Source organism: Penicillium mononematosum (genome assembly GCF_028829835.1).
Source record: "Penicillium mononematosum strain IBT 11891 chromosome Unknown utg000002l:1.0-8112719.0:1.0-8118358.0, whole genome shotgun sequence".
Taxonomy (NCBI): Eukaryota; Fungi; Ascomycota; class Eurotiomycetes; order Eurotiales; family Aspergillaceae; genus Penicillium; species Penicillium mononematosum.
Genome location: NW_026643272.1, coordinates 2,470,186 through 2,494,336, shown reverse-complemented (window position 1 = coordinate 2,494,336; position 24,151 = coordinate 2,470,186). Strand labels below are relative to the sequence as shown.

At 49.4% G+C, this 24,151-nt stretch overlaps 11 protein-coding genes across 11 annotated transcripts; 5 read left to right on the top strand and 6 right to left on the bottom strand.

The window, feature by feature from the left end:
* Window positions 1-1,046: 1,046 nt before the first annotated feature.
* On the top strand, window positions 1,047-2,589 carry N7519_002711 (casein kinase 1 family protein; the record flags this gene model as incomplete). Its single annotated transcript, XM_057289489.1, has 4 exons — window positions 1,047-1,058; window positions 1,208-1,280; window positions 1,334-2,341; window positions 2,480-2,589. 4 exons carry the CDS (start codon window positions 1,047-1,049, stop codon window positions 2,587-2,589), a joined length of 1,203 nt encoding a protein of 400 aa, XP_057150691.1.
* A 1,351-nt stretch (window positions 2,590-3,940) lies between these two features.
* rsmA (putative bZIP transcription factor (Fcr3)) lies at window positions 3,941-4,964 on the top strand (the record flags this gene model as incomplete). The annotated part of the gene is made up of 4 exons (XM_057289488.1): window positions 3,941-4,048; window positions 4,098-4,351; window positions 4,434-4,621; window positions 4,678-4,964. 4 exons carry the CDS (start codon window positions 3,941-3,943, stop codon window positions 4,962-4,964), a joined length of 837 nt encoding a protein of 278 aa, XP_057150690.1.
* A 517-nt stretch (window positions 4,965-5,481) lies between these two features.
* N7519_002709 (uncharacterized protein) lies at window positions 5,482-6,395 on the bottom strand (the record flags this gene model as incomplete). Its single annotated transcript, XM_057289487.1, has 4 exons — window positions 5,482-5,615; window positions 5,673-6,028; window positions 6,099-6,281; window positions 6,358-6,395. The coding sequence occupies 4 exons, from the start codon at window positions 6,393-6,395 to the stop codon at window positions 5,482-5,484; spliced, it is 711 nt and encodes a 236-aa protein (XP_057150689.1).
* A 410-nt stretch (window positions 6,396-6,805) lies between these two features.
* On the top strand, window positions 6,806-10,035 carry N7519_002708 (coatomer subunit gamma; the record flags this gene model as incomplete). Its single annotated transcript, XM_057289486.1, has 6 exons — window positions 6,806-6,881; window positions 6,957-7,267; window positions 7,327-8,641; window positions 8,691-9,509; window positions 9,569-9,884; window positions 10,002-10,035. 6 exons carry the CDS (start codon window positions 6,806-6,808, stop codon window positions 10,033-10,035), a joined length of 2,871 nt encoding a protein of 956 aa, XP_057150688.1.
* A 182-nt stretch (window positions 10,036-10,217) lies between these two features.
* Window positions 10,218-11,953, bottom strand: dps1 (putative aspartyl-tRNA synthetase Dps1; the record flags this gene model as incomplete). The annotated part of the gene is made up of 2 exons (XM_057289485.1): window positions 10,218-10,895; window positions 10,961-11,953. The coding sequence occupies 2 exons, from the start codon at window positions 11,951-11,953 to the stop codon at window positions 10,218-10,220; spliced, it is 1,671 nt and encodes a 556-aa protein (XP_057150687.1).
* A 469-nt stretch (window positions 11,954-12,422) lies between these two features.
* Window positions 12,423-13,687, bottom strand: N7519_002706 (putative HAD superfamily hydrolase; the record flags this gene model as incomplete). The annotated part of the gene is made up of 3 exons (XM_057289484.1): window positions 12,423-13,143; window positions 13,203-13,505; window positions 13,557-13,687. The coding sequence occupies 3 exons, from the start codon at window positions 13,685-13,687 to the stop codon at window positions 12,423-12,425; spliced, it is 1,155 nt and encodes a 384-aa protein (XP_057150686.1).
* Window positions 13,688-14,138: 451 nt separating this feature from the next.
* Window positions 14,139-15,384, bottom strand: N7519_002705 (F-box domain protein; the record flags this gene model as incomplete). The annotated part of the gene is made up of 3 exons (XM_057289483.1): window positions 14,139-14,910; window positions 14,971-15,222; window positions 15,275-15,384. The coding sequence occupies 3 exons, from the start codon at window positions 15,382-15,384 to the stop codon at window positions 14,139-14,141; spliced, it is 1,134 nt and encodes a 377-aa protein (XP_057150685.1).
* Window positions 15,385-16,028: 644 nt separating this feature from the next.
* N7519_002704 (SIP1 domain-containing protein) lies at window positions 16,029-17,527 on the top strand (the record flags this gene model as incomplete). The annotated part of the gene is made up of 2 exons (XM_057289482.1): window positions 16,029-16,252; window positions 16,363-17,527. 2 exons carry the CDS (start codon window positions 16,029-16,031, stop codon window positions 17,525-17,527), a joined length of 1,389 nt encoding a protein of 462 aa, XP_057150684.1.
* Window positions 17,528-17,778: 251 nt separating this feature from the next.
* On the top strand, window positions 17,779-18,982 carry N7519_002703 (Qc-SNARE protein; the record flags this gene model as incomplete). Its single annotated transcript, XM_057289481.1, has 2 exons — window positions 17,779-18,866; window positions 18,931-18,982. The coding sequence occupies 2 exons, from the start codon at window positions 17,779-17,781 to the stop codon at window positions 18,980-18,982; spliced, it is 1,140 nt and encodes a 379-aa protein (XP_057150683.1).
* A 1,097-nt stretch (window positions 18,983-20,079) lies between these two features.
* On the bottom strand, window positions 20,080-21,466 carry N7519_002702 (putative integral membrane protein; the record flags this gene model as incomplete). Its single annotated transcript, XM_057289480.1, has 6 exons — window positions 20,080-20,425; window positions 20,485-20,957; window positions 21,007-21,074; window positions 21,124-21,160; window positions 21,216-21,235; window positions 21,295-21,466. 6 exons carry the CDS (start codon window positions 21,464-21,466, stop codon window positions 20,080-20,082), a joined length of 1,116 nt encoding a protein of 371 aa, XP_057150682.1.
* Window positions 21,467-22,873: 1,407 nt separating this feature from the next.
* On the bottom strand, window positions 22,874-24,125 carry N7519_002701 (uncharacterized protein; the record flags this gene model as incomplete). Its single annotated transcript, XM_057289479.1, has 5 exons — window positions 22,874-23,007; window positions 23,072-23,141; window positions 23,223-23,545; window positions 23,599-23,754; window positions 23,837-24,125. 5 exons carry the CDS (start codon window positions 24,123-24,125, stop codon window positions 22,874-22,876), a joined length of 972 nt encoding a protein of 323 aa, XP_057150681.1.
* Between the last annotated feature and the right edge of the window lie 26 nt (window positions 24,126-24,151).

Below are 24,151 nucleotides of genomic sequence, written 5' to 3'. Positions count from 1 at the left end.
TTGTTGATTCAGGATCATCCATGGATGGATACATAATAAGCAAGACCACTGCGGATAGAATGTCTCGCAAGGGGTAATGTGATTGTATATGATTCAAATGAGAGTCATATACTCAGATACATCTAAAATTGGGTATCACACCAATATTGAGAGCATAGTTATATAGGTTTGATGTCCACGGCAGGTCTTCATTGATCACATACCGATCAGCTGAGGGATTGCATACCAAGATTAAGTGGTGATATTATATGGAGTTTCATAAGAAGATATAAGAATCTATTAGAATTTATTCCTATATCAATTGATTCAAAAATGTTTATGTTTTATATAACATTTAATATCAATTCATACATATGTAGATGTTAAAATATAAACCAAAAGTCCATACAACATAGATGCCCAATACACAAACTTACCATACCATGACAGACCCGAGGTCGGGCGTGACCTTCAGGAAAAAATACCCTTGTGTTCTCACCGACTCACCTCTTGCCCCCTCCTTCTTCTTCTCCTCATATCTTGAAAAAGGGCTTTTGCTTTGAAGGCTTTTTGCTTTAAAAGGCTTTTGTCCTTGATATTTAATATTTACTTTCTTGACAATCTCCCGGATCTCCCGGATATTCCCGGTTGATTTCAGTACGGTCGGCACCTCTTTGATTCGTTATCAGGTATGTCTAGATTCGTTCTGCTTTTCACCTTTTGACTTTCAGTTTCCTGTTACATTTCCTTTGCCTTCATTGCATCATATTGAAAGAAGAGAGTGTGTTGTGTTTCTGTTTCTGTTTCTGCTTCTGTTTCTTGTTTCCTGTCGAGCTGGGCCCAGCCTTCCTAAATTGCCTGAGGCTTAGTTGTCAACCCCTCTCACTGCCCAGGTGATTTCCTGTTTCTTTCTCTCTCTTCCTCTCTGCCTCTCTTACCTGTATACTCCATCGATCTCACCTTTGCATACCGTTGTGCCTTCATCTACAAGATTCGAAACTAATATTCTCCATCTTCTAGCCTCAAGTCCTTCTAACGGCTAAGCGCTGTGCCCCCATCGGTTCAACATGACGACCATGGTCAGTGTTAGCCACCCCCGATTTCTTTTTCTTCTTTCTCTACTCGGAGCCATACCTTAAATGGCTTGAATACACCTTCAGATTATACCATGACTTCATGATGGTCAATAAGCCGCCCGAACCTCGCGTTTTACTGACATTGCCTCCAGGATTTGCGAGTCGGTAACAAGTACCGCATTGGCCGTAAGATCGGCAGTGGCAGCTTCGGCGACATTTATCTCGGTATGGAATGACAACTCTGGCTTTACCCTTGCACAGCAACTCATTACTTGTAGGAACGAACATCATCTCCGGTGAGGAGATTGCCATCAAGCTCGAGAGCGTCAAGGCCAAGCACCCCCAGCTGGAATATGAAGCCCGTGTCTACAAGTCGCTCGCCGGTGGTGTCGGTATTCCCTTCGTTCGTTGGTTCGGTACCGAATGTGATTACAATGCTATGGTCATCGACCTTCTGGGACCCAGTCTGGAAGACCTGTTCAACTTCTGCAACCGCAAGTTCTCCCTGAAGACTGTCCTACTTCTCGCCGATCAGCTCATTTCCCGCATCGAATACATCCACGCCAAGTCCTTCATCCACCGTGATATTAAGCCCGACAACTTCCTAATGGGCATTGGCAAGCGTGGCAACCAGGTCAACGTAATTGATTTCGGTCTTGCGAAGAAATACCGTGACCCCAAGACCCACTTCCACATCCCTTACCGTGAGAACAAGAACCTCACTGGAACTGCCCGTTACGCCAGTATCAACACCCATCTCGGTGTCGAGCAGTCCCGACGTGATGACATGGAATCTCTGGGTTATGTCATGCTCTACTTCTGCCGTGGTTCCCTCCCCTGGCAGGGTCTGAAGGCCGCTACGAAGAAGCAGAAGTACGACCGCATTATGGAGAAGAAGATGACCACCCCCACCGAGGTTCTGTGCCGCGGTTTCCCCAATGAATTCGCCATTTACCTGAACTACACCCGTTCGCTGCGCTTCGACGACAAGCCCGATTACTCCTACCTGCGCAAGATTTTCCGCGACCTCTTCGTCCGGGAGTCCTTCCAGTACGACTACGTCTTCGACTGGACCGTTTACAAGTATCAGAAGAACGCCGCCATGATCGTGGACGCTTCCAAGAAGGATAAGGATGCTGAGGATCAGCAGCGCCGCCAGGCTCTGCCTGCTGGTGGCCAGATGGGAGCCAGTGGCGCCGCCAAGCCCGGTGCCATCAACAGCCAGCGTCGTAAGGTCGTCGAACGCGGCACCCTCGACACTCCGGACACCAACCGTGCCGTGGGAGGTAGTGACAGGATGTGAGTACATGAAACCTGGTTCCGAGTAGGGAACCCCTTCTTTCTTAACTCCTACGTTGAGTGATTTGCATTTCGTGACGCTGGCGTGGAGGACCCTTATGTTCTGAATCTGACTAATCGCATAGTCTTCGGCGTTAGGCTACGTTCTGCCTCGAAAGGTGCTGCTTTGGGTTATGGACCTTCTGGCGGCCGTTCGAAGCGGGACGAAGGAGCGGAGGCTCACGGGTGGTACTAATCGTGTTTGCACGACGGCGAGGCTATTGTTTAGCATGTGCCTCCTGTCTGTTCACATTCTTATCTACTAAGAAACCGGGGACCCGTTCATGTCGCTTTAGAGCGGACCATGTCGCACTCAGCCTTCTCGGATATTTCTTTGTCTTTTTTCTTCTTGGATCTCTATTCATTTGCCCCGACAGCCCTCCTATCCCGTTTTCGATCATTTCGATCTCAGCCGTTTCGATTCGCCTCTGTTTATCGCTTGCTCGCATTCAGCCCCATGGAACATTTTCCCGTTGGGTGGACAATCTTGTGCTGAGCCTGCGAAACCTTAGTCGACTATTTTCTATGACTTTTCGGATCTTTGTACCCGTTCTGCGGGACAACCGATTACACGTCTCGAAACGCTTCTGATATTGCGGCTTATTCTTACGTCTTCGCCCTCTGGTTCCTCTTTACAACCTGGCATCTTTGGTCAGAATGGCCGGAGGGCAAGAGTAAGGGGGGATGCAAATGACGGTGTCAGCCCGCAAAATTTTTTTTTTATCGGATTGTTTAATGCTGGTACTGGAGATCCTTGAATGCATCCTTGGATGCGCTGCCCATCATTGCTTACCCCTTTCCTTCACTCATGATGTTTATTCTCTGCCCTTGATCTTCCCCTGTTCCTTTTGCTTTTTTTTATGTTTGCCTGACGATGATTAATTTGTGAACTATCGACGCTCAATGGGGACGAGGTGTGGCCTCCGATCTGGCCAAGGGAGGTCTGAGACGGGGACAGTTTTCGGGAGTATTGCTTTGCAGGCTTTCTGGGTTTCTGCTCAAGCTACATGGCAGAAACTACTGTTACAGGAGGTCTCTAATGCAATCCCGCTTTGCGGGAAGCTGGTGTGGTTGGCGACGGACATTGGTTAGGGTCGCTTCCGGGGTGGTATGCGTCGATTTGTATCACGTTATTTCTCTTAGCTCTCTCTACACTGCACTTTCAATTTTACTCTCGTCCCAACTGGAATTGTGGCATTCAACAGACTTGGAACTTGACCCTTCGAACGAATATCCGTACTTGGCGGTCCCAAAAGAGTAGAAAAACGGTGAGATCATCGAAAGTTTGGCCCATGTACCGAACACTCCTGGAATTGATGGACATTCGAGAGGATGGATACATGTAAACCTTGCCAGTACGTTGTATACCTTGAATTGGGATGGTATCGGAGTGTCATGACAACATTGAATTCTGTACATACAACGGAACGCCCCCCCGGTACATGAAATTTGGAGATAATAGATTTTCCTCAAAGAGTTTTCCCACCATCACCTCCTAACTTTCCGACAATTCCTGAAGACCTTGGGAACCTGTCTAATATTCCGTAATGGATTACTCTTTCTATGATCCCCGATCACAGCCCTCCAGCTTTTCGCTATACGGGCTGCCTACCCCCGACCAACCCCATCCCCAACCAGATACATTCGCCCCTTTGGTATGTTCTTTGTCCATTCAAAACATGTCGCATGTCGCTAATAGGCTAGAATAATTACCAAAACCTCCCTGGCTTTGACCCCTCGTTCCCTGTCGACCCCTCCTTTGTCCCACCGCCACATACACCGCCAGAATCGGTCAAGCATTCTGCTTCCAGCGATGCTGCCAACAATCAGTATACACGCCCCACCTCATTCGAGGGCGATGAGGCTCAATTCGCCGATCCAACTTTAGGGAGGAGTAGCAGCGAGGAAAAGGAATCAGCGCCCGCGCAAAGCAAGCGCAAGGCACAGAACCGAGCAGCGTATGTGATATATCAAAGTGGCCAGAGAGACATATATCCCCATGAAGCAACAAAGCACTAACAGGTCCTATTCGTCACATAGTCAACGGGCGTTCCGGGAGCGCAAGGAACAGCACGTCCGCGACCTGGAAGACAAAGTAAACAACCTCGAACAAGCATCCAACACCTTACAAGCCGACAACGAGCGCCTCAAGCGCGAGCTGGCCCGGTACACAACCGAGAATGAAATCCTGCGTGCGACAACACTACACGCCAACCACGGACATGCCAGTGCAAACCACACTCCCGAGCCAACCGTAACGGGCCCAATGAAGTTCTCCCCACAGACTTCCATACCACCTTCATGCCCGATGGCCCTGGCACACCTCGAAGTCCGCAACACCGTCTCACCGTGTGTCCGATAAGCGGCGAGAAGCTGCTGGATACGCGTGCTACGTGGGACCTTATTCAGAAACACGAGCTGTTTGAGCGCGGCCAGCTTGATATCGGCGATGTCACGGAGCGTTTGAAGGGTATGTCGCAGTGTGATGGACAGGGCCCTGCTTTTAAAGAGAGTCAGGTGCGTCAGGCTATTGAGGAGAGTGCGGCTGCTGGTCGTGATGAGTTGATCTGATGATTTCAAATGTTATGGCGCCGTTTTCTCCGGTTGCCACTGATACGGTTACGATTGATGTTCTTTGGCGTTGGGATTGATGGGATCAATAGGATGAACAGCGATTATATCATCTGATACGTTGTTAATTCGGTATATACGTGATTTGGTTGTGCTTAGGAGCATCTGAGCTATTTCTACTTGACATTTGGCTTCTTTATTTACGTTGCGTCGAATGCCTACATAGTCTGCAAATTGACTTGGATATTTTGAACCCCGGACCGGCCATCCATGTCAAGAAACTGTGCATATATAGGTAGCCAAATCCACCAACTACAGGTATAGATATAGTAGATGTAGGAGGCAATTCAATTCAAATCGAGGCCGACAAGCGCGTTACGCCTTACAGCATCATTCTCTTCAATGTTGGCTCCTGCCGACATTGAAAGGGGGTCATCATCTTCTGAACATTTTCATAATATACACACAAGCCAGATCATAATATTTGCAGTAATTTTCAATCAAGGAAACAAGGATATCAATCCCAGTCATCATCATAATCTTCAACGTTCAGGTCATCATCTTTCTTGTAGTCGTCCTCGTCATCACGCTTCTTCAGACGAACATCACTCTCCTTCAAAGCACCAATTTCCACGAGCAGACCCTCAAGATCTATGCGTTATATTAGTATATCATCCTTACTCCGCTCATGCCCTGGACCGAACTTACCTTCAAGCTTGGTCCTGGGACCCTTCAACTGTTGGAGTGTAATAAGCTGCTTCTTGATCTCGGTATCCTTGTATGCCAAGATTGTGGGCGTGTTCTTCTCCGGATATCCCTCGATGCACATGTCGGCACGAATCTCACAGAACTTGATATCGCCGAATTTGGCAGCAAGCTGCCGCCAGAGCTCCGTCAACACGCGCGATTCAACGTTTCCGCCCATCGACGTGAGGTTGACTAGTACATATGCACTATTCGATGCCTCTGTTACCTCACGGGCATAATCGACTTTCTGAAGTGGGAAGACCTGGTTGAAGAGGCTGGTTTTTTGGAGTGTGGAGAGCTCGGCGAGTCGTTTTTGCCTGTTTGATTGATACCGTGAGCGAAAGGAGACCCATCTAGGCATGGTAAATGATTAGATCACAGGCCTACCGATAACTCTCGAGAAACTCTTCATCTTCATCCTCCTCCAATGCGTCCAGCTCGTCAAGGTCCTTGTCTTCAAGTCGGTTCTCGTGCGCTCTGTGCTGTGCGGCGATCAGAGCCTCTTGGATCAGAGGTTCGGGGTCTTTGGGCTTTTCGGGAATAATTCCATGTTGACGGAGGATATCGTTCCTATACAATATGGTTAGCAGACTGCATTCAGCTATACCTTGCCGGCGGCGGGGGTATGCGCAAGTAATAGGCTTACCACTCGGTATCCTCCTTGGGGTCGACTTCAACCTGCATGATGAATTGAAATGATCAAAGATATATAGATCAATTTCAATTCAAGCGAAATATGGAGAAAATGAGGGGAGTCGGAGGTGCCTTCGATATCGTGATGCCACTTGTTTGCAGTGTTTGGTTCGGGCCAAACACACGGAAGGCCACCTTCAACTTGTCAATAGCTGGCAGTTCTGAGCTTTGAGGGTTCGAGATTCATTACCACCTCATTTACCTCAATCATATTCTCTTGTTCCCCTCCCATTTACCCTCTTTAAGCCTTCAATTCTTGCGTGGTTATGCAAATGCTGTAGTCGCCTACACCGCCCTACCCTGCTTCTGTGTACTCGACCCGTGTCCCAATTGCACCAACTCCACCTTTCTAATACGACAGCAACCACTCATTGCTGGTGCAATCCCAGCTGCTGGGCAAGATGAGTTACATGAAGAAAAACGAAGATGAGGACCAGGTCATGATCAAGCTTGATCGGACCTCCGTTTTCCAAGATGGTGTGCAATCAACAATACCCCCTGGCGCTTCCATGCGCTGCACATATTCAATGCTGACGAGACAATTCCCCCTAGCACGCCTATTCAATTCCTCTCCTATCTCGCCGCGAACATGCCGAACGTTACTCACCAAGATCGCTGTCCTCATGTTCACCGGGGAGCAGTTCCCTACGAATGAAGCCACTACCCTCTTCTTCGGAATCTCCAAGCTCTTCCAGAACAAAGACCCGTCATTGCGGCAGATGGTGTATCTGATCTTGAAGGAGCTGGCTGGCACCGCCGAAGATGTGATCATGTCGACAAGTATCATTATGAAGGACACCGCAGTTGGGAGCGATGTTTTGTACCGGGCCAATGCCATCAGAGCGCTCTGCCGCATTATTGATGTAGGTCGTCGGTCGCGAGGGCTTCAATGGTTGAGGGGATGTGCTGACAATTGCAAAAGGGTTCCACAGTACAGGGTATCGAGCGACTCATCAAGACCGCCATTGTTGACAAGACCCCCTCGGTGTCCTCCGCGGCCTTGGTCTCTTCCTACCACCTCCTCCCCATTGCGCGCGACGTTGTCCGGAGATGGCAGAGCGAAACACAGGAAGCCGCCTCGTCATCGAAATCATCAACCGGGTTCCTTGGGTTCTCCTCGAGCTCCCAGAGCCACGCCATCTCCAACTCGAATTTCATGACACAGTACCATGCCATCGGTCTTTTGTACCAGATGCGCTCGCACGATCGTATGTCTTTGGTCAAGATGGTACAGCAGTACGGTGCTGCAGGTGTGGTGAAGAGCCCGGCTGCTCTGGTTTTGTTGGTACGCCTGGCGGCCAAATTGGCTGAGGAGGACCAGGGTCTCCGGAAACCCATGATGCAGATGTTGGATGGCTGGCTCCGCCACAAGCATGAGATGGTCAACTTCGAGGCGGCCAAGGCTATTTGCGATATGCGCGACGTCACCGATGCCGAGGCAACCCAGGCAGTTCACGTCCTCCAGCTCTTCCTGTCCTCCCCCCGCTCGATCACCAAGTTCGCTGCCATCCGTATCCTACACAACTTCGCCTCTTTCAAGCCACATGTCGTCAATGTCTGCAACCCCGATATGGAGTCCCTCATCTCTAACTCGAACCGCTCTATTGCTACCTTCGCCATTACAACGCTGCTTAAGACCGGCAATGAAGCCAGCGTTGACCGTCTGATGAAGCAAATCTCAGGCTTCATGGCCGATATCACCGACGAGTTTAAGGTCACTATTGTCGAGGCTATTCGCACCTTGTGTTTGAAGTTCCCCAGCAAGCAGGCTGGTATGCTCGTTTTCCTGAGTGGCATCTTGCGGGACGAGGGTGGCTACGAGTTTAAGCGCACTGTTGTTGAGAGCATGTTCGATTTGATCAAGTTCGTCCCGGAAAGCAAGGAAGATGCGCTTGCCCATCTCTGCGAGTTCATTGAGGACTGCGAGTTCACCAAGCTCTCGGTTAGAATCCTGCACCTGCTTGGTTCTGAGGGCCCTAAGACCACCCACCCCACCAAGTATATCCGCTACATCTACAACCGTGTCGTATTGGAGAACGCCATCGTACGCGCCGCTGCTGTCACTGCACTGGCCAAGTTTGGTGTTGGCCAGAAGGACCCCGAAGTCAAGTCTAGTGTTCACGTTCTCCTCACCCGTTGTCTTGATGACACCGACGACGAGGTGCGAGACCGTGCTGCCCTTAACCTGCGTCTAATGGCCGAAGAGGACGAGTCCGCGAGCGCTTTCATTAAGAACGGTAAGATTTTGTCCATAACTGGCAATGGTATATTTACTAATGATTTTAGACTCAATGTATTCCCTTTCCACGTTTGAACACCAGCTCGTCATGTACGTGACGTCTGGTGACAAGGAGACCTTCGCTGCTGCCTTCGATGTTGCTACCATTCCGGTTGTCTCACATGAGCAGGCCCTGGCTGAAGAGAGGACCAAGAAGCTTACCTCTGCCACACCAACTCTCAAGGCCCCTTCGGCCGGTCCTCCGAAGGGCGCGGCGGCCGGCGGTATGGCCGAAGCGGCCAGCGCCTCTGCCACCCAGAAATACGCAGAGCAACTCCTGCAATACCCCGATATCAAGGCATACGGTACTTTACTCAAGTCCTCTGCACCCGTCGAGCTTTCCGAGAGCGAAACCGAATATGTTGTTACCGCCGTCAAGCACATTTTCAAGGAGCACATCGTGGTGCAATATGATATTAAGAACACGCTTCCGGATACCGTTCTCGAGAATGTTACCGTGGTTGCCACTCCCGAGGAAGAGGACGTATTGGAGGACGACTTCATCATTCCTGCCCCGAAGCTGGCCGCAGACCAGCCTGGTGTTGTCTACGTTGCTTTCAAGAAGCTCGCCGGCGAGAACAGCGTCCCCGTCACCTCCTTCACAAACGTCCTCAAGTTCACCAGCAAAGAAATCGACCCTGCAAGCGGCGAGCCAGAGGATAGCGGCTACGACGACGAGTACCAGGTAGAGGACCTCGAGCTGACAGGCAGCGACTATGTCATCCCGACATTCGCCGGCAGCTTCGATCACGTCTGGGAACAGACCGGTGCCAACGGCGAGGAGGAAAGCGAAACCCTACAGCTCAGCAACATGAAGGGTATCAACGGTACGTACAAATCCTATCTATCTTTCTCAACTATGAATACTTATACTGACTCATAACAGATGCCACGGAACAACTGATCTCAGCGCTATCTCTGCAGCCCCTCGAGGGCACCGACGTCGCCCTCAACAGCAGCACACACACGCTCAAGCTGTTCGGCAAGACTGTCTCCGGCGGCCGTGTCGCTTCTCTCATCAAGATGGCCTACTCCAGCAAGGCCGGTGTCACTACCAAGATCACCGTCCGGGCAGAGGAGGAGGCGTTGCTGCGGCTGTTATTGCTTCTGTGTCTTAATCTTTCTCTTTGCTTTCCTTTTTGTCGTTACGTGCTTAATCCTGGTTGGGGGGACAAGAGCGTGTGTGTTTTTCATGTGTCTTGGTTCGTTAGATTGCGTCGTCCACCCCTCAAAACTTGTCAATGCAACTTTTCATCCAAATATCATATCATATTTATGCCTACTCTTGGTGTTTCTGGTTTTTCTTCGCAATATAGCAGGAACTGGCGTATTGATCTCAAACCCGATTATTAGTGCTGCCGGGTCGTTGTTTATTTTAAGAGTTCACAAGATTCCAACCTTCCATGAAGTTCGCTTTATATTAATCAAGTGGGGTATTACTACCATAAGAAAAAAACGTATATATAATTGAAAAGAAATAAAGTATTTTGTTTTATATGCTTCTTGTATGTTATGAATAGTCCCACATTGCAAAATCAAGGACGGAGACGCTGAGGGTCACGGGGGAACAGCGAAGCCAAACGGACGTTAGGCAAGCCAAGGAAGAACATAACAATACGGTTGAGACCAAGACCACCACCTGCGTGAGGAGGGCAACCCTGGCGGAAAGCATTGAGGTAATCCTCGAAGCCCTCCTGGTTAGGCTCAAGACCCTTAGCGCGCATAGACTCCTCCAGTTCCTTGATATCGTGAATACGCTGGGCACCGGACATGATCTCCTCGCCACGCATGAAGAAGTCGTACGAGTTAGAGAAGCGCTTGTCCTTGGGATCAGCCTTGGTGTAGAAGGGACGGACAGCCATGGGGAACTTGTCGAGCACGTAGAAGTCGGTGTCGTACTTGTTGCGGATGATTTGGCCGAGCTGCTTCTCCATCGCGGTGGTGAAGTCGTTCTCGAAGCTCTCCTGCTCTGAGACGTCGACGCCGGCTTCCTTCAACAGGGCGACTCCGTCCATGTAGTTCAGGCGCAGGGCCTTGCCGTCCTTGGGAAGCTTGAAGTCGCCGGCCTTGGGGTAGGACTTCTGGATGGTGGCGATCTGAGTTGCGTAGCGCTCCTTGAGCTGGGTGAGGATGAAGACGAGGAGGTTTTCAGCGAACTCCAGAACCTCGTGGTAGTGGCTGCGGAAGGTCTTCTCGAAATCGAGACCGGAGAACTGTAGGCCATGTTAGATAATCTGTTCTCTGTTCCTGTTTGAGCGAATATATCAGTAGATCATACCTCAGTCAAGTGGCGGTGCGTGTTGCTGTCCTCTGCACGGAACACGGGGGCGATCTCGAAGACGTTCTCCATATCTCCGGCGATACACATCTGCTTGTAGAGCTGGGGACTCTGGGCCAAGTAGGCATTGCGCTTGAAGTACTTCACCTCGAAGACACCGCTACCACCTTCCGTGGCGGCACCGACCAGCTTAGGTGTGGAGATCCACCGAGAGCCACTCTTAATCATGTACTCAGCGAAGAGCTCGGAAACACCGCTGGAAATCCAGGTAATGGCCTGGCTGGTCTCGGTCTGCAGATCGAGGACCCGGTTGTCGAGACGGGTCTTGAGGGTGACGATGGGAGCACCCTCGGCATCAACCTGGGCACCTTCCTCAGTGTTCTCGGGGGGAGGGCGCTCAGCATCCTTGACTTGCATGGGGAGCATCTGCGCAGCCTCGGAGATCATGTAGACCTTGCGAATGTGGATCTCGAGGTGACTGATGGACGCGGACGAAATCGGGATCTCGGGCTTCTTCACAATACCGGTAACCTGCACAATCGAGTTGACGTTCAAACCGCCGGTGTACTTGATCATCTGTCGCGAGATGGGCTCTGCGGCCGCAATGACGGCCTGAACCTTTTGTCCCTGCTGGCGCAGCATCAAGAATGCAAGCTTGGCACTCTGCACACGCGCATTGTCAACGCGCGCGACAACTGTCACTTCCTTCTCGTAGTGTTCCTCTGAGAATTCACTGAATCGTGTAGACGGGACGACATCCTCGGTCTCTGGGAGGGGCCCGTATAGATCCTTGGCCGTGTCGTTGGCCTCCTGGGCGGCGGCCTGGGCTTTTTCTTGCGCCGCACGCGCAGCAGCCTTCTCGGCCTTGGCCTTATCCTTTGCCGCCTTCTTCAGGGCGTTCTTGCTGGCGTTCTTGGTCTCACCTTCCGCGGCGGGAGCGGAGGCATCCTGGGCCTCGGGCTTGGGACGGTGGGGCAATTCGGAGTCGGCCATGGTGCTGCAAGGACAATTAGAGGGGCAAAGTGGTGAGTCGGGGCAGTGGATCCTACCTCAATGATTTTCTATCCTGAGAAATTTGCAGGACTTAATGCAGCAGGCTGATTGTAAGTAGAGCTGCAGAGAAAAGTGTTCCGTTGACTCACCCCGCCGAATGATCAAGGCCCTAAGAGGGGTAGGCGGTGTGGGGACTTTGGCACATATATTCTCTACCAGCCTGAGTGTATACAAGCTTGTAGATCAGTTACATGTCCACTTGGTATTACTTTACAGTTTCAGTAAAATGCATTAGGCGCGCTTATGTGGCTTAACGCTATTATCTATTTAGAGTAAACACACATAAACATACAATTAACACCGTATCATGCTGATCTTCACCAGTATAGAGTGTCTCGTGTCTCTTGACAATCATGGAGCAGGCCAGTTCGAGCTCTTCAGCGCCCATTGAACACCTTTGTGCACATTATCAGCAATTGTCTGAGGAACCCAAGTAGGCTCTCCCGCCACTGTATACCCCAGTGCGGACAAGGATCGAGTGCCAGCTACTGCCAATTTCACTGCGATAGGAGTTGGCTCCTCGAATATCCGACTCTGGATTATCACCGACCATGTATACTCTTTCCAGGGGCGTGTTCTCTGCAGAGCTTCCAAAGGTTCGCAGTCGGTTCCGAAGCAATTGACGCTCCGCAAACTCGTAGGTGGGTTGATGAGGTTTGCCAATCACGGTCTTCTTCAACTCAATACCCTTGCTGGAACCACCTGTAGTCGCAGCCCAGACACCCTCAAGAGCTTCCCGGAATGCACCCTGACCAAGACGGGGCAAGGGGTAGGCGGCGGCCCACCACAGATCTGGGTTAGAGAAGTACAGATGGGGCTGGCTATCCTGCTGGTACCCATGGTTGGGAAGGTCGATTCGGCCGTTCTTTTCAGAAAAAGTGCCCATACGGCCCTGCGAGGAGAGGAGGAGATCCATAATAACCTGAGTGTCCAATGCCCAATCTCGGGGGTCATTGAAAACAAAGATGGCGTCGATTTTCAAAGTCCTCGATGGATCATTGAGGTCAATGGGGCTCGGGAGCGGTCGGGCAAATGTTTTATAATAGTCGCTGAAGTTCTTCGAAAACGGCCAGACAGTAGGGTTGGCCATGAGAATATCCGCGGGGGTGACAACATTCTTAAACCCATACCTATCACCCTATTGCTTAGCATATGCCATTCAGCAACAGGAAGGGGGGTCTGGACATACTGTTCTGCCACGCGCCGACAGTTATCCCCATCGCCTCCGGCCACTAACACACACTTGTGTTCCAGAGCGCTCGTTTCGTCCCATCCCTTGACCAACTCAGCAAAAGGCGAGTGACTCTGCACGATGTCCGTAGCATCCAAGGGGATCCCTAGTTTCTCGCTAATTTCCGCGACACGCTCCGTCTCGTGTTTACCGCCGCCGTTGGTGAGCAGAAGAAAGGGGATGCCTTGCTCCTTCAGGAGAGCCAGCGAGTCGGCGGCACCGGGTATAGGTTTCGAGGCGCGGAGGAGGACACCATCGATGCTGCATCATGTGAGAAGAGAATCGAATGGGGTGCGTTTGATCAAGACTCACTCAAATGCAAATGCGAAGTTGGGGACTGGTCGAGAACTAGCTGTTTGGATAGCCCGGACGATACTTTTACGAGGAGAGAGTGTATGACGCTGTAATAGGCCAAATGACCGCCACAGGGTTTGCGATCTCATTGTGGTAGTGGTCCTGGGGAATGTGTTAAGGAAATGTACGTCATTCCCGGGCGGGATCTTTGGAATTTCCAGATTTCCCCACTCCTACAACTCCCATCGGCTTTATGGAATCAAATACTATACAATCAAATCACAGCTTAGGTAGCATTTTGGCTATCATTGCATCGTTATTTATACAAGACATACAACGTATACCTGCGATTATTTCTCCACATTCCTCGAGTCTCTATCCAAGGCTGCTGACCTGGAGCAACCTGGAACCATTAGAGTAGGCTGGACGCCCCGGAGTCTTTCATTCGCCTAGTACTCTCATTTCAACCAAGTCTGTTTCATGGGTTGCGCTATTGTACATCGCTCAGGAAATTGCTGCTTGAAGGTATATGACCTTAAAATGCTGATGCAAGAGGGAGAGATGTGTATATAAGACTGCACAAGAATGCATGAACGCTTATCAAAGTGGCTCCCGATCCATGACATTGAGACCCATGTCAAAAAGAGAATCGAGTTCCTCTTCCGGACACTTGTCAATGTTCTTCCATACCCAATTGTCAATTTTGGCGTGTGATGTTTTAGGTATTATCTCAAGACATGCGGGACTGATACCAAGATAGCACACGCGAGAAAGATTCGTTTTCAAAACCTCGCAAAGACCATCGGTATCAATCTTCGTGGAAAAATCCTCGTCATATGGTGCCGTGAGTTCTAGCTCACGAATCGACATTGGAGGAGCTTGATGAAACGAAGGAAGAATGCATAAATCGTCAAGCAGATCAACGGGTATCCGTAGATACTTCAAAGCAATGAGAGCGGATACGATCTCAGATGGCCCCTCCTCAAACATCTTGCGGTTCAAACGGTGGAAGGTCAATCCGGTAAGGGTGGTGCGGAGCTGCTCATTCATAAGGATCTCTTCCACAACGGACGTGTTAAGATCCTCGCAGCCTCGAAGTGTCAACCCTACCAAGTTGGGGGGCCACTTGAAGGAAGACATTTTCTCGACATCAAATCGCCCGCCAACCCGGAGATATTTCAGATTGGATGGCCAGTCTTCACTGGAACCGTCGTCTGTAATAAACATTGAAGGCGAAAGCTCGAGAATTTCCAGTTTGTCGAGGCTGTTGATTGCTTTCTTCAGGGCGTAAAACGGAATTGGCTCAGCTACCAAGCCAAGGTAAAGATAGGAAAGCTCCTTGCATTTTGCTAAGGGGGCAAGGCTGTTGATCCTGTGGAGAGAAGTTAGCTAAAGGCTTGACGGTATGTTGTGGTAGCCAGTATCTACTCACGAAAAAGATATCCTCGGAGCAGCAAAACTCTTCAGGTTCTTCTTCACTCGACCTAGAAGCCGTGCCGTTAGGCTATTGGAGCTGTGATGTACCAATACTGAGAGGTTCAAGTCATGAACAAGCGAGCCCAGGTCCACGTTTCGTTTTCGGGAGCGTATTGGTGGGCACACGGTGTTCGTGAAAAGCGAGAAGCTATTCCCTTTCGCCAAGCTGAGGTCGGTAGTAGAGAAATTCAATGCCAACAGAGTACCACTGGCGAGATACCAGACAGAACCTTTGAAGTGTTACTTGAGAACTTGGGTACTCAGTACACCAATCATCAAAAATGAATTTGGCGATGAGTATTAACACCTCTGTAGGAAGGTGAACAAATTGGCGAGAAGTCATTGCTTTGGAGTCGGTCAGCCTTGACATTTGGCAAGTCAAACAGGCAATAATTTTTTAAATAGACATCATAAAGCACGGGTGGGTGCGAGATAACATGTGTGATGTTTCGTGACAATCAGATTGAGGCGAAGAGGCAACAGAGAGACCCGCTTCCGAGAGAGGCAAACACACAGGTCATCTCAAGTGAAGCGGGATTATTGTGTGGTTTTCTCTTCACTTAACTGAGAAGACAAGCAGAAAGGTCTGCCAATTGAGACTGTTAGAAATGAGCCAAGGAGAGAGTGTGGAGAGCAAGTGATTAAAAAAGACATGAGGGGTCGATTGAAGAGTCAATAATTGAAGATGTAAAGATAGGCCGATGACGATCCTTATCTTTTTTCCGGCAGATGCAGGTCCCCGCCTTTCGATAAACAATTATTCTACACCGCCTTAGGCTTGTAGGAAACTGAGGGCCGGCTTTCGTGCTCAGTAATAGGAGTAGGGGTTCGATAGCTGAATAAAATTGAAAATATAGTCTTAAACTAGTAAATAAACTTCTTCCATTGTATGAGTCTCCTACCGTGTCACGGAAACAGGTGGCGAAGTCCATATTCTTTGCAAGGACTTTTAAGCTGGTCTGCAGATTGGCCCAAGCTCCTTCAATTATGCAGAGCAACCACCTTCACCTCACTATGCCCAACAAGAGAAAAGCCACCATGCCGAACCCCTCCTCGAAACGTCCTCGGATATCTTATGATGAGGATGACGATGACGAATCTTCAACGGCATCTTATGAGCGTCCCCGTCAGCATCCCCTCTATGGCCAGAAGAGCGCATTCCCGGGATTGGATGATGGAGGTGATGAATTGCGGTACGATGACCCGGAGGATGGACTGGAATATTTACGCATGGTTCGGTATGTCTGATCTTGGATCTAAAGAGCCTCTGCTTTCGCCCAAACGATGCAGAGACTTTCCCAGTTCCGCGCACGTCGATATTCAAGTTGAACTAATTTTTGCTGGGTAGATCGGAAGCAAACTCACTACCGGTACTTTTTTCCGCGACTACTCCGACCACAGACCCCTCAAATATAGTATCGGACACACAGCGCGATCTGAAGCCACTTGGACCAAATGACCCTCCCCTGCCAGCAGGCTTTTACGAGGACGAAGCCTATATTGCTCCTGTGGAGGATCTGAACGAAGAAAAGGCCGCAAATTCCCCTTCAAAGCTCGATGAACTCTATCCCGATGCGCAAAGATCCTACAACAATCTTCTCCGACATCGATTCATCCTCTTACGATCGACCCTACGATGCAGTCCACCCGCTGGTGCTATCGACACTCTCGACGATGACCACCCAATCAGTCTCCCCCGAAAGGCCGGATCTGCACATAAAACATGGCGCCGGCTTTTGGTCACAGTCGAACCACGCATGGTTCAACTGGCAAGCATGGACATGGAAAGCGTGTTAGAAGTGCTGGAGATACTGGCGCGGATGATGTCTGATGTTGTGCGGGGTGACGACACCCAGCGTGTACGGCGCATTGGAGCATGGGCTTGGGGCTTGTTGGGGAAGTGCCGCGAGGTTGGGCAACTTTCTACTCGGGAGGTAGGGGTTGTTCGCAGTCTGGGTAAACGAGCTGCAACGATTTTGCGCAAGGTGCAAGAGCTAGAGTACGACGACTATGAGGAGGACGTCGATTACTCTGTGACAGACACACCAAGAGGGGAAACTAAGCAGGGTAATATCGTTGAGGATGAGAAGAATACCAAGGAAGAAGCTCAGCAGAGCTCTACAGTCCAAAATGAGGAAGCAACTAGGCAGGGAACTCAGCCGGAACCTACAGCTCAAGGTGAGGAAGAGATTAAGGAAGAGACTCAGCTGGAGCCTACAGTGAGGAGTGAGGAGGAAAGCAAGCCGGAAGAATTGCCGGAGGCTGCGGAAGCACATGACTCTAGCATGGCTGATGCATCGCTCGAAGAATCCGACTTGGAGGCTGCCAAGGCGCGTTTGCAAGCTAGGCTGCAGAACAATTCCGACTCTGTCGAGGCACCTGCTAGATGTGATGATATTGAAGAAGACGATCGGTCGATACAGACCCATGCGCTGCTCGACATGATCATTACAGTGGTTGGTGAGTTCTTCGGCCAGCGGGATCTGTTGGAGGAACGAGAGATATGGGATTAGATGGATTTGATTTGCATGTATGAGATACCCATTTTTACTTAATATTAATTCCGTGTTACAACGTGCCAATGTCTTGTGTTCTACGTGGTAGTGATCATTCGGCATATCGTGCCTACATGTAGTAGCCTGGTCTAAGCTTTCCAAGGTTTGCGTCATGCGGCCCTTGAGGACCTCACTTGGGCAGCTCCTCATCTCTTTGTTTTCTCCAACTTCTTGAGAATAATGATACTTTCATTCCAATTCTAATCAAAATGGCGCCAACCGTTGAAATAGCCATCCCCAATACCACCCTCTCAAACACATCCCCGCCCTACACCGTCTACCACATCACCCTCCGCCTCCCGCTCCGCTCCTTCACGGTCCCCAAACGCTACTCGGACTTCTCAACCTTCCACAGCACCCTCATCTCCCAAACGAATGCCCCTCCACCAGCTCCCTTGCCTTCAAAAACCTGGTTTTCAAAAACCGTATCGAATGAACGATTGCGTGAAGACCGCCGCCGCGGCCTAGAGAATTACCTTCGCGCTATCAACGAGTCCGACGATGGGCGCTGGCGCACCTCGCCCGCGTGGCGTGCATTCCTCAACCTGCCCACCGCAGTCGCTTCAACGGGCACAGGATCAACAAACACCTCCACTCGACTCCACGCCGCCATCACCGACCCCGCCGCCACAAACGCACCCATCACAGACCCGACGCTATGGCTCGACTACTACCGCGACATGAAAAACCACCTCCATGATGCACGACTACAATTATCTCGCAGAGACCAGGAGACAACTCCACAGAAGCAACACGAAAGCTCCGCACATGCGAAGGGCAGTCTTGTCCGTGCGGGGACAATGATCGCCACTCTGGACGATGGACTGAAGAATCTAGGACGCGGAGATAAGAGCTCCGAGTCACAGGCGTCATCCAGTCTTGGTGGAGGCGAGATCCGCCGACGAAAAGACCTGCTCATTAATGCGCGCAAGGAAAAAGACGGCCTGGAGGATCTCTTGCATGCTATGGCAACCAAGAGCCGTCTCGATCATACTGTCGCATCCATCCAAGATAAAGGAGCTTTGATCAATGCTGGGAATGGCGCTGGAGATGCGTCTAGTGGACGTAGAACGCCAGCGCGGACGGGCAGGGTCCTTGGCAAAGAGACTGAGCGGACTCGCGAACTTGACAATGACGGTGTGCTGCAGTTGCAGAGACAGATGATGCAGAGTCAGGATGATAACGTGGATGAGTTGAGGAAGATCATTATTCGACAGAAGGAACTCGGCACGCAGATTAATGAGGAGCTCGAGGTGCAGAATGATATGCTGAGGTTGGCGGATGAGGAGGCTGATATGTTCGTCCACGCCCTTTTCTCTTTTTTTCCACTTGTTTTGACCATTTGCTAACGAGATGTCTAGATTGAAATCCAAGATGGATATTGGAAGAAAGAGGATCGGAAAGATCTCTTGATCTTGACTGGATATTTTCCATTCCGCATAGAGCACTTCTTTCAACTATACCTTGAGCGGGTCTTTTCAGCATCATTGAAGCCGATTTATTTGCTAATAGCATCTTGATATTGTAATGGAATCTTCTTCTACTTGCATGGATATCTTTTTGCCCAGTAATAATCCTCTAGAATGGGTAGAAGATGCAGGTTCCCATTCTCAGTTGCTTCAGTGCGGGCTCAGTCAAGTCGATCCTCAATCCCTCAAAACGGATTGAGGGGGATAGTTATTTCGGGGCTATGCTTTGCTGCCCATACAAGCGGGAACCCGTGTAATGAGCGGACGCTATTTTGATAGAGGATTTTGTTCAGAAGCACGTGTAGGCGCTAGCATGTTCGGGGCAAAGAGTTGAGGTACCGTGCTTCCTTGAGGAACTTGACAATTATGTAGATGAGCTCAGCTGGAAGATGTGAAAGAGACATGGGTGGCATTTGGAGTATAGGGATCTAGGGGAGAGGTGAGCAGAATTATCGATGCTCTAGAAAGTAAATGCAGGGTTCCGTGGCAAACAAATGATATGTCAATTGTTTGATGGTGGGGGTGGAAATATTGACCCCGTGGATATGGCGGTCAATGCCAATAATTAATCCCTGTCTCGAAAAGATTCCGCAGTGATATGCAATATGTATTATTATATCGTGTGAAATAACGTCGGGAGAGTGATCTATTTAAAGAGAAACAATATCAAAAAAGGGCATTTTCCCGATTAGGCAGGTGTCTATATAACACTATAGAAGGTGGGTACGCCAGCTTTGGGAATACTATTATGTGTGCTATGTACTCCGTACTGCAATATCTGATATTGGAACTATACATGAGACAGTTCTAGACCATGGCGGTCAACGGAGATCGCCAGTGTTCTACGGTAGCCTGCATATCTAGGACAAGCTGGCAGCCCTAATTGATTCTAGGCCGTTTGCAATGACCCGGCAAGATACGTACATTTCTCACAAAGGAAAAGGAATATATTATTATATACATGAAAGATATCAAAGCCTAGCTCTATCTATAGTTGATGTCTGGAGGCTTGTGTTATCATTATTGACATCGTGATTTGTATCATTGGGGCGCCATGGAGGTTGACACATCAACAGATCGGGTCACTCCTATGCCACCAAGTGACAATTTCGCCGGACCTCCTTGCTCACTATTACCGTGGATGGTTGTCTCAATCTTCGGATTTCCCTGTGCATTGTACATGAGTACATCCTCGTCGGAGTCTGCCGCCAAAACGCTCATTTGATTCTTGCTTCGGCTCGATGCGCCCTGGTTTCGCATTGTGCTCATTTTGTACTCGGACTCGTGGGTTGCTTTGTTACTGGAATATTCGTGGTAGACGCGGACGATGAAAGCCGAGAGGGAAGGGAGACAGGTGCAGATAATGCCAATGGAGACTTCGGCGTTACTAGAAAGGAGCACTCGGTTAGAATGTTTAGTCGAAGGGGTAGACTGGGAGGGACCTACCCTAGCATATTGATTCTCATAAAGGCATGAGAAACATCCTTCGACTGTCCGGTGAAGACAATAAGTACCAAGCGGATGATACTGGCGGCGACAGCCAGGCCGCCCGCTCCTAAAATAGCCATAACCCGCATCTTTCTCTTTGTAGACATTTGCAGACTCAGAGTCAATGGCAATGGCAAGATGAGAACGATCAGATCACTGACCACACTGACGACAGCATCAGCCATAATGATCGATGACTGGTCTAAACATGTGCCGTCAATATCCTGGTCCCAGAACTTGGAGATGGGATTGCAGATTCGGATTTTGACGATGACAGCGGGGATGTAGTAGGCCAACATGACTCCCATAAAAATCTTAATGAACATGACGCATTTTCGGAAGGGACTGAATACGCGAGCCATGATCCAGAGGAGGCACACTTTTGTGAGATAAGCTGTTGGTCCATACATGACCATTGTCACGTATATAGTCTAGAGAGTCAGAAGTTTGGAGAATTCATCGTTCCAATGCTTTGCATACCTTGAAGAAAGGAACCTTGTTCTCATCGAGGACGTCCGACCAGTGTAAACCTCCTCCATAATTACCCACTGTCCTTGCGTTAGATATAGCTCGTGGCTTGTAGAACTAGAGACATACTGAGAATTGCAATGATTGAGTAACAGACGCCGAGAAACTGTTCGAGATATTTTGTTAGCCGGTGTTGCCCTCTTTCCACGTGGTAGTCCTACCCAGGCAACTGTACATGTCCCTATTGAGTCTGTCAGCGTTTGCCTGTTCCGTGTAATTTCATCCAAAAATTTCTCTCACAATCCTCCTTCCCGAATCCGCTGAGAATGAATAACCGAGTATAAACACGAAGACCGAAGAAGAGTGTCATGCCAATGATACATAGTGACTGGCAGGCATAGTTCCATTTCTGCACATTCCGATCAATGGAGGCATCCCCAGAAGCCCGTTCTAACAACGACATAGAATGCATCACGGGTTCCTGTGAGTCTAGACTTAGTAACGGTGACCAGACATTTCAAGGCAGCCCAGTCTTTTAAACAATAAGATAATGGCCTCTTCAGCCAAGAACCTAGAAAATAGAAGGTTCTGAAAATAGGCTTCCAAAATCCTTGTTTAAAATTTTAAACTGTTATGCTTTTACGAGCTGCATACAACATAGTTGAAATCGGGCTATTGATCACCCACGATCGGCTCCCCTGAAACACAAGGGGAAAAAAAGAAAAGAAAAGAAAACAGGGCCCTATTATCTGCCCATAAACAGGACCAAACTGCCGGAGCTAATTATGCACGAGGTCCGCGAAGAATACTCCGTGCTCTGTACAATCCATTTGACAACAATCCGTTTCTCGGCGGTATTGCTTGCCAAACTTTTTTTTTTTGGGGGGGGGGGGGGCTGTCTTGCTTTGGCACTACGATGTAAGTTATCTATACGTTTTATGTATACATGGTTCACAATGCGTAGCCCTGGCACGCGGTGGGGAAGTTGAACACAAAATACATTCAAACTGCCTAAGGTACCATGCTGTCATTTAATAACACATTGATTATTGTACATACAGGATCTGCCACTCGCCCTCCATATCGTCATAGTAATAATGTATTTTAAATTGCTAAGATTGAGTCTAAAGCTCAATTCAAGTATATGTATGTATAAAAATTGGTTGGTTATTCTCTGACGATATTCACCTGGGCAGGTAATTAATTTCTGGCCTTGGAATTGAGTTCGGGAAGTGGACCCGAACGGCGCCATCAACCATGGTTGCACACACGACGATTTCCCGAGCCACTCTTGACCCACGACGGCATATTCTGAAGATGCAGGTTCGCCAACAAAAGTGGAACTTATATAGATTGTGGATCGAATGGTCCGTCCTGTGCAGGAGGATGGAGAGTTGTGTAAGTTCTTGGTATTCTGGTCCCGAAGGAAACCCGAAGTCAGAAATACGAGGCAAATCCACATTTGAGTACCCAGTATACTCCATAGTAATCATATTTTTATCTCTGCTACGTAATTGCGTCGCATCTAATTATTCATGAGAGATGCTAAGCGATGTTGAAGCGGGGCCTGCGTCCTTCGTGCTGGTACGTTCGCCCCGAGCCTTCGGCCCACAGTCCAGAACATAGCGTACCAAGTATTCATGACAGTTGATCGTCCCCGACTTACCCTCGTTGCTCCCAATCCCTTCTTTTGTAGTATCGTACCATACTGTCCAATTTAGCGGGGCTAGCATGACATCTACACACTTGAAGCGGGGTGGCACCACCAGAATCAATAGCGGGTCAATAGGTTTATATACTAGAGTTTCAACCAGGTCCTATCAATGACTAGTTATTCCGTATATTGTACTGTTCGTCATGCTCTACAGACAATTTCGACCTAGAAAATAGCCATCACATTCGGAGGCGAGGAAACTCCACCAGGCATGTTCAAAGGCACGGATGCCACGAAAAAGCTCCACCGCTGGAGTTCCTGGCAAGTGCGTGCCAGCGCTTCAAGATCGAATAGTTCCCCTGTCGGTTGTTAGTCAAGATAATGGGTCTGCGGAACTCGGAGAGAATCGTTCCGGCAACTTACCGATCGGCATTCCCCATCCAGCAAGCACGTATTCATGAAGGAAGATGTCAGGGGATTGTGGTGGGTAAACCTGCGGGTCTGTCAGTCCATTTCCCTGATCGGGTCGACTATCACATGCTGAGTTTTGGGGTTTATTTTTCTTATTGCTCACCTCCCAACTGATCGCATCACTAGCGATGGCGGCGAATCCGGTGTCCCACAGCCAGCGGAGAACTTCCGTGGTTGCCTCGACTCCAGCATGCTCTGGGCTCGCGTTATCCGAATAAGCTTGTTTTTCGGCATCCGTCATGGACGTGTCCCACTCCTTGGTCACTCCTACACGGACGAAAAGAATATCACCCTTTTTGAACGTGATGTTGTTCTCCTCGGCTATTTCGAGGATATCGGCAAAACGCACTTGGTGGGTCGAGAAGGTGGTGTATTTAATACCCTTCTTCTCGGCCCATGTAGCGTAGTCAATCAATACTCCACGTCCTATTAAAACTGTGTGAGATAAATCAGGGGATTCATGTGAAGGGGATGAGTACCTGCAATGCCCTCGCGGGCCCAATGTTGGAGACCAATTCGATCATTTTGGCGATCGTTAATTTCTTCACTGGTTGTTCCACCGTAGAACACACGTTCAGTTTGACCAGGCACTGTCTGAGAAAAATGGCGGAGGCCGTCCCACTGGCTACTTTGCTCTGGCAGACAATCAATATATTGTTTGGAAAATTAAAAAAAAAAATAAACGAAAGGGAGAACGCAGAATTCCTCGCTACTCACGTGGGTTCATAGTATAGATATCATCGAATGCCACACCTCCCAGAAGGGGCACAATCTGATGGTGACATGGCTGACGGTTGAGATTAGGAAAATCCAGTTTCGTCATCTCCCATCCCATCGTCACGCGTCGACCACATCTGATCTCACTGGCAGAAGCCGCAGCGACGACTTCGGGGGTAAGAATAGCTAGTTTTCCCAGACCCTCTTCATAGCTACCTGGCTTTCCTAGCCAAACCTGTTTCGGATTCGGGAGCTCGTCAAACGGGGTGTCAAAAGGTGACTGGGCCATCGCTGTTCTGTTATTGTTTCTGATGG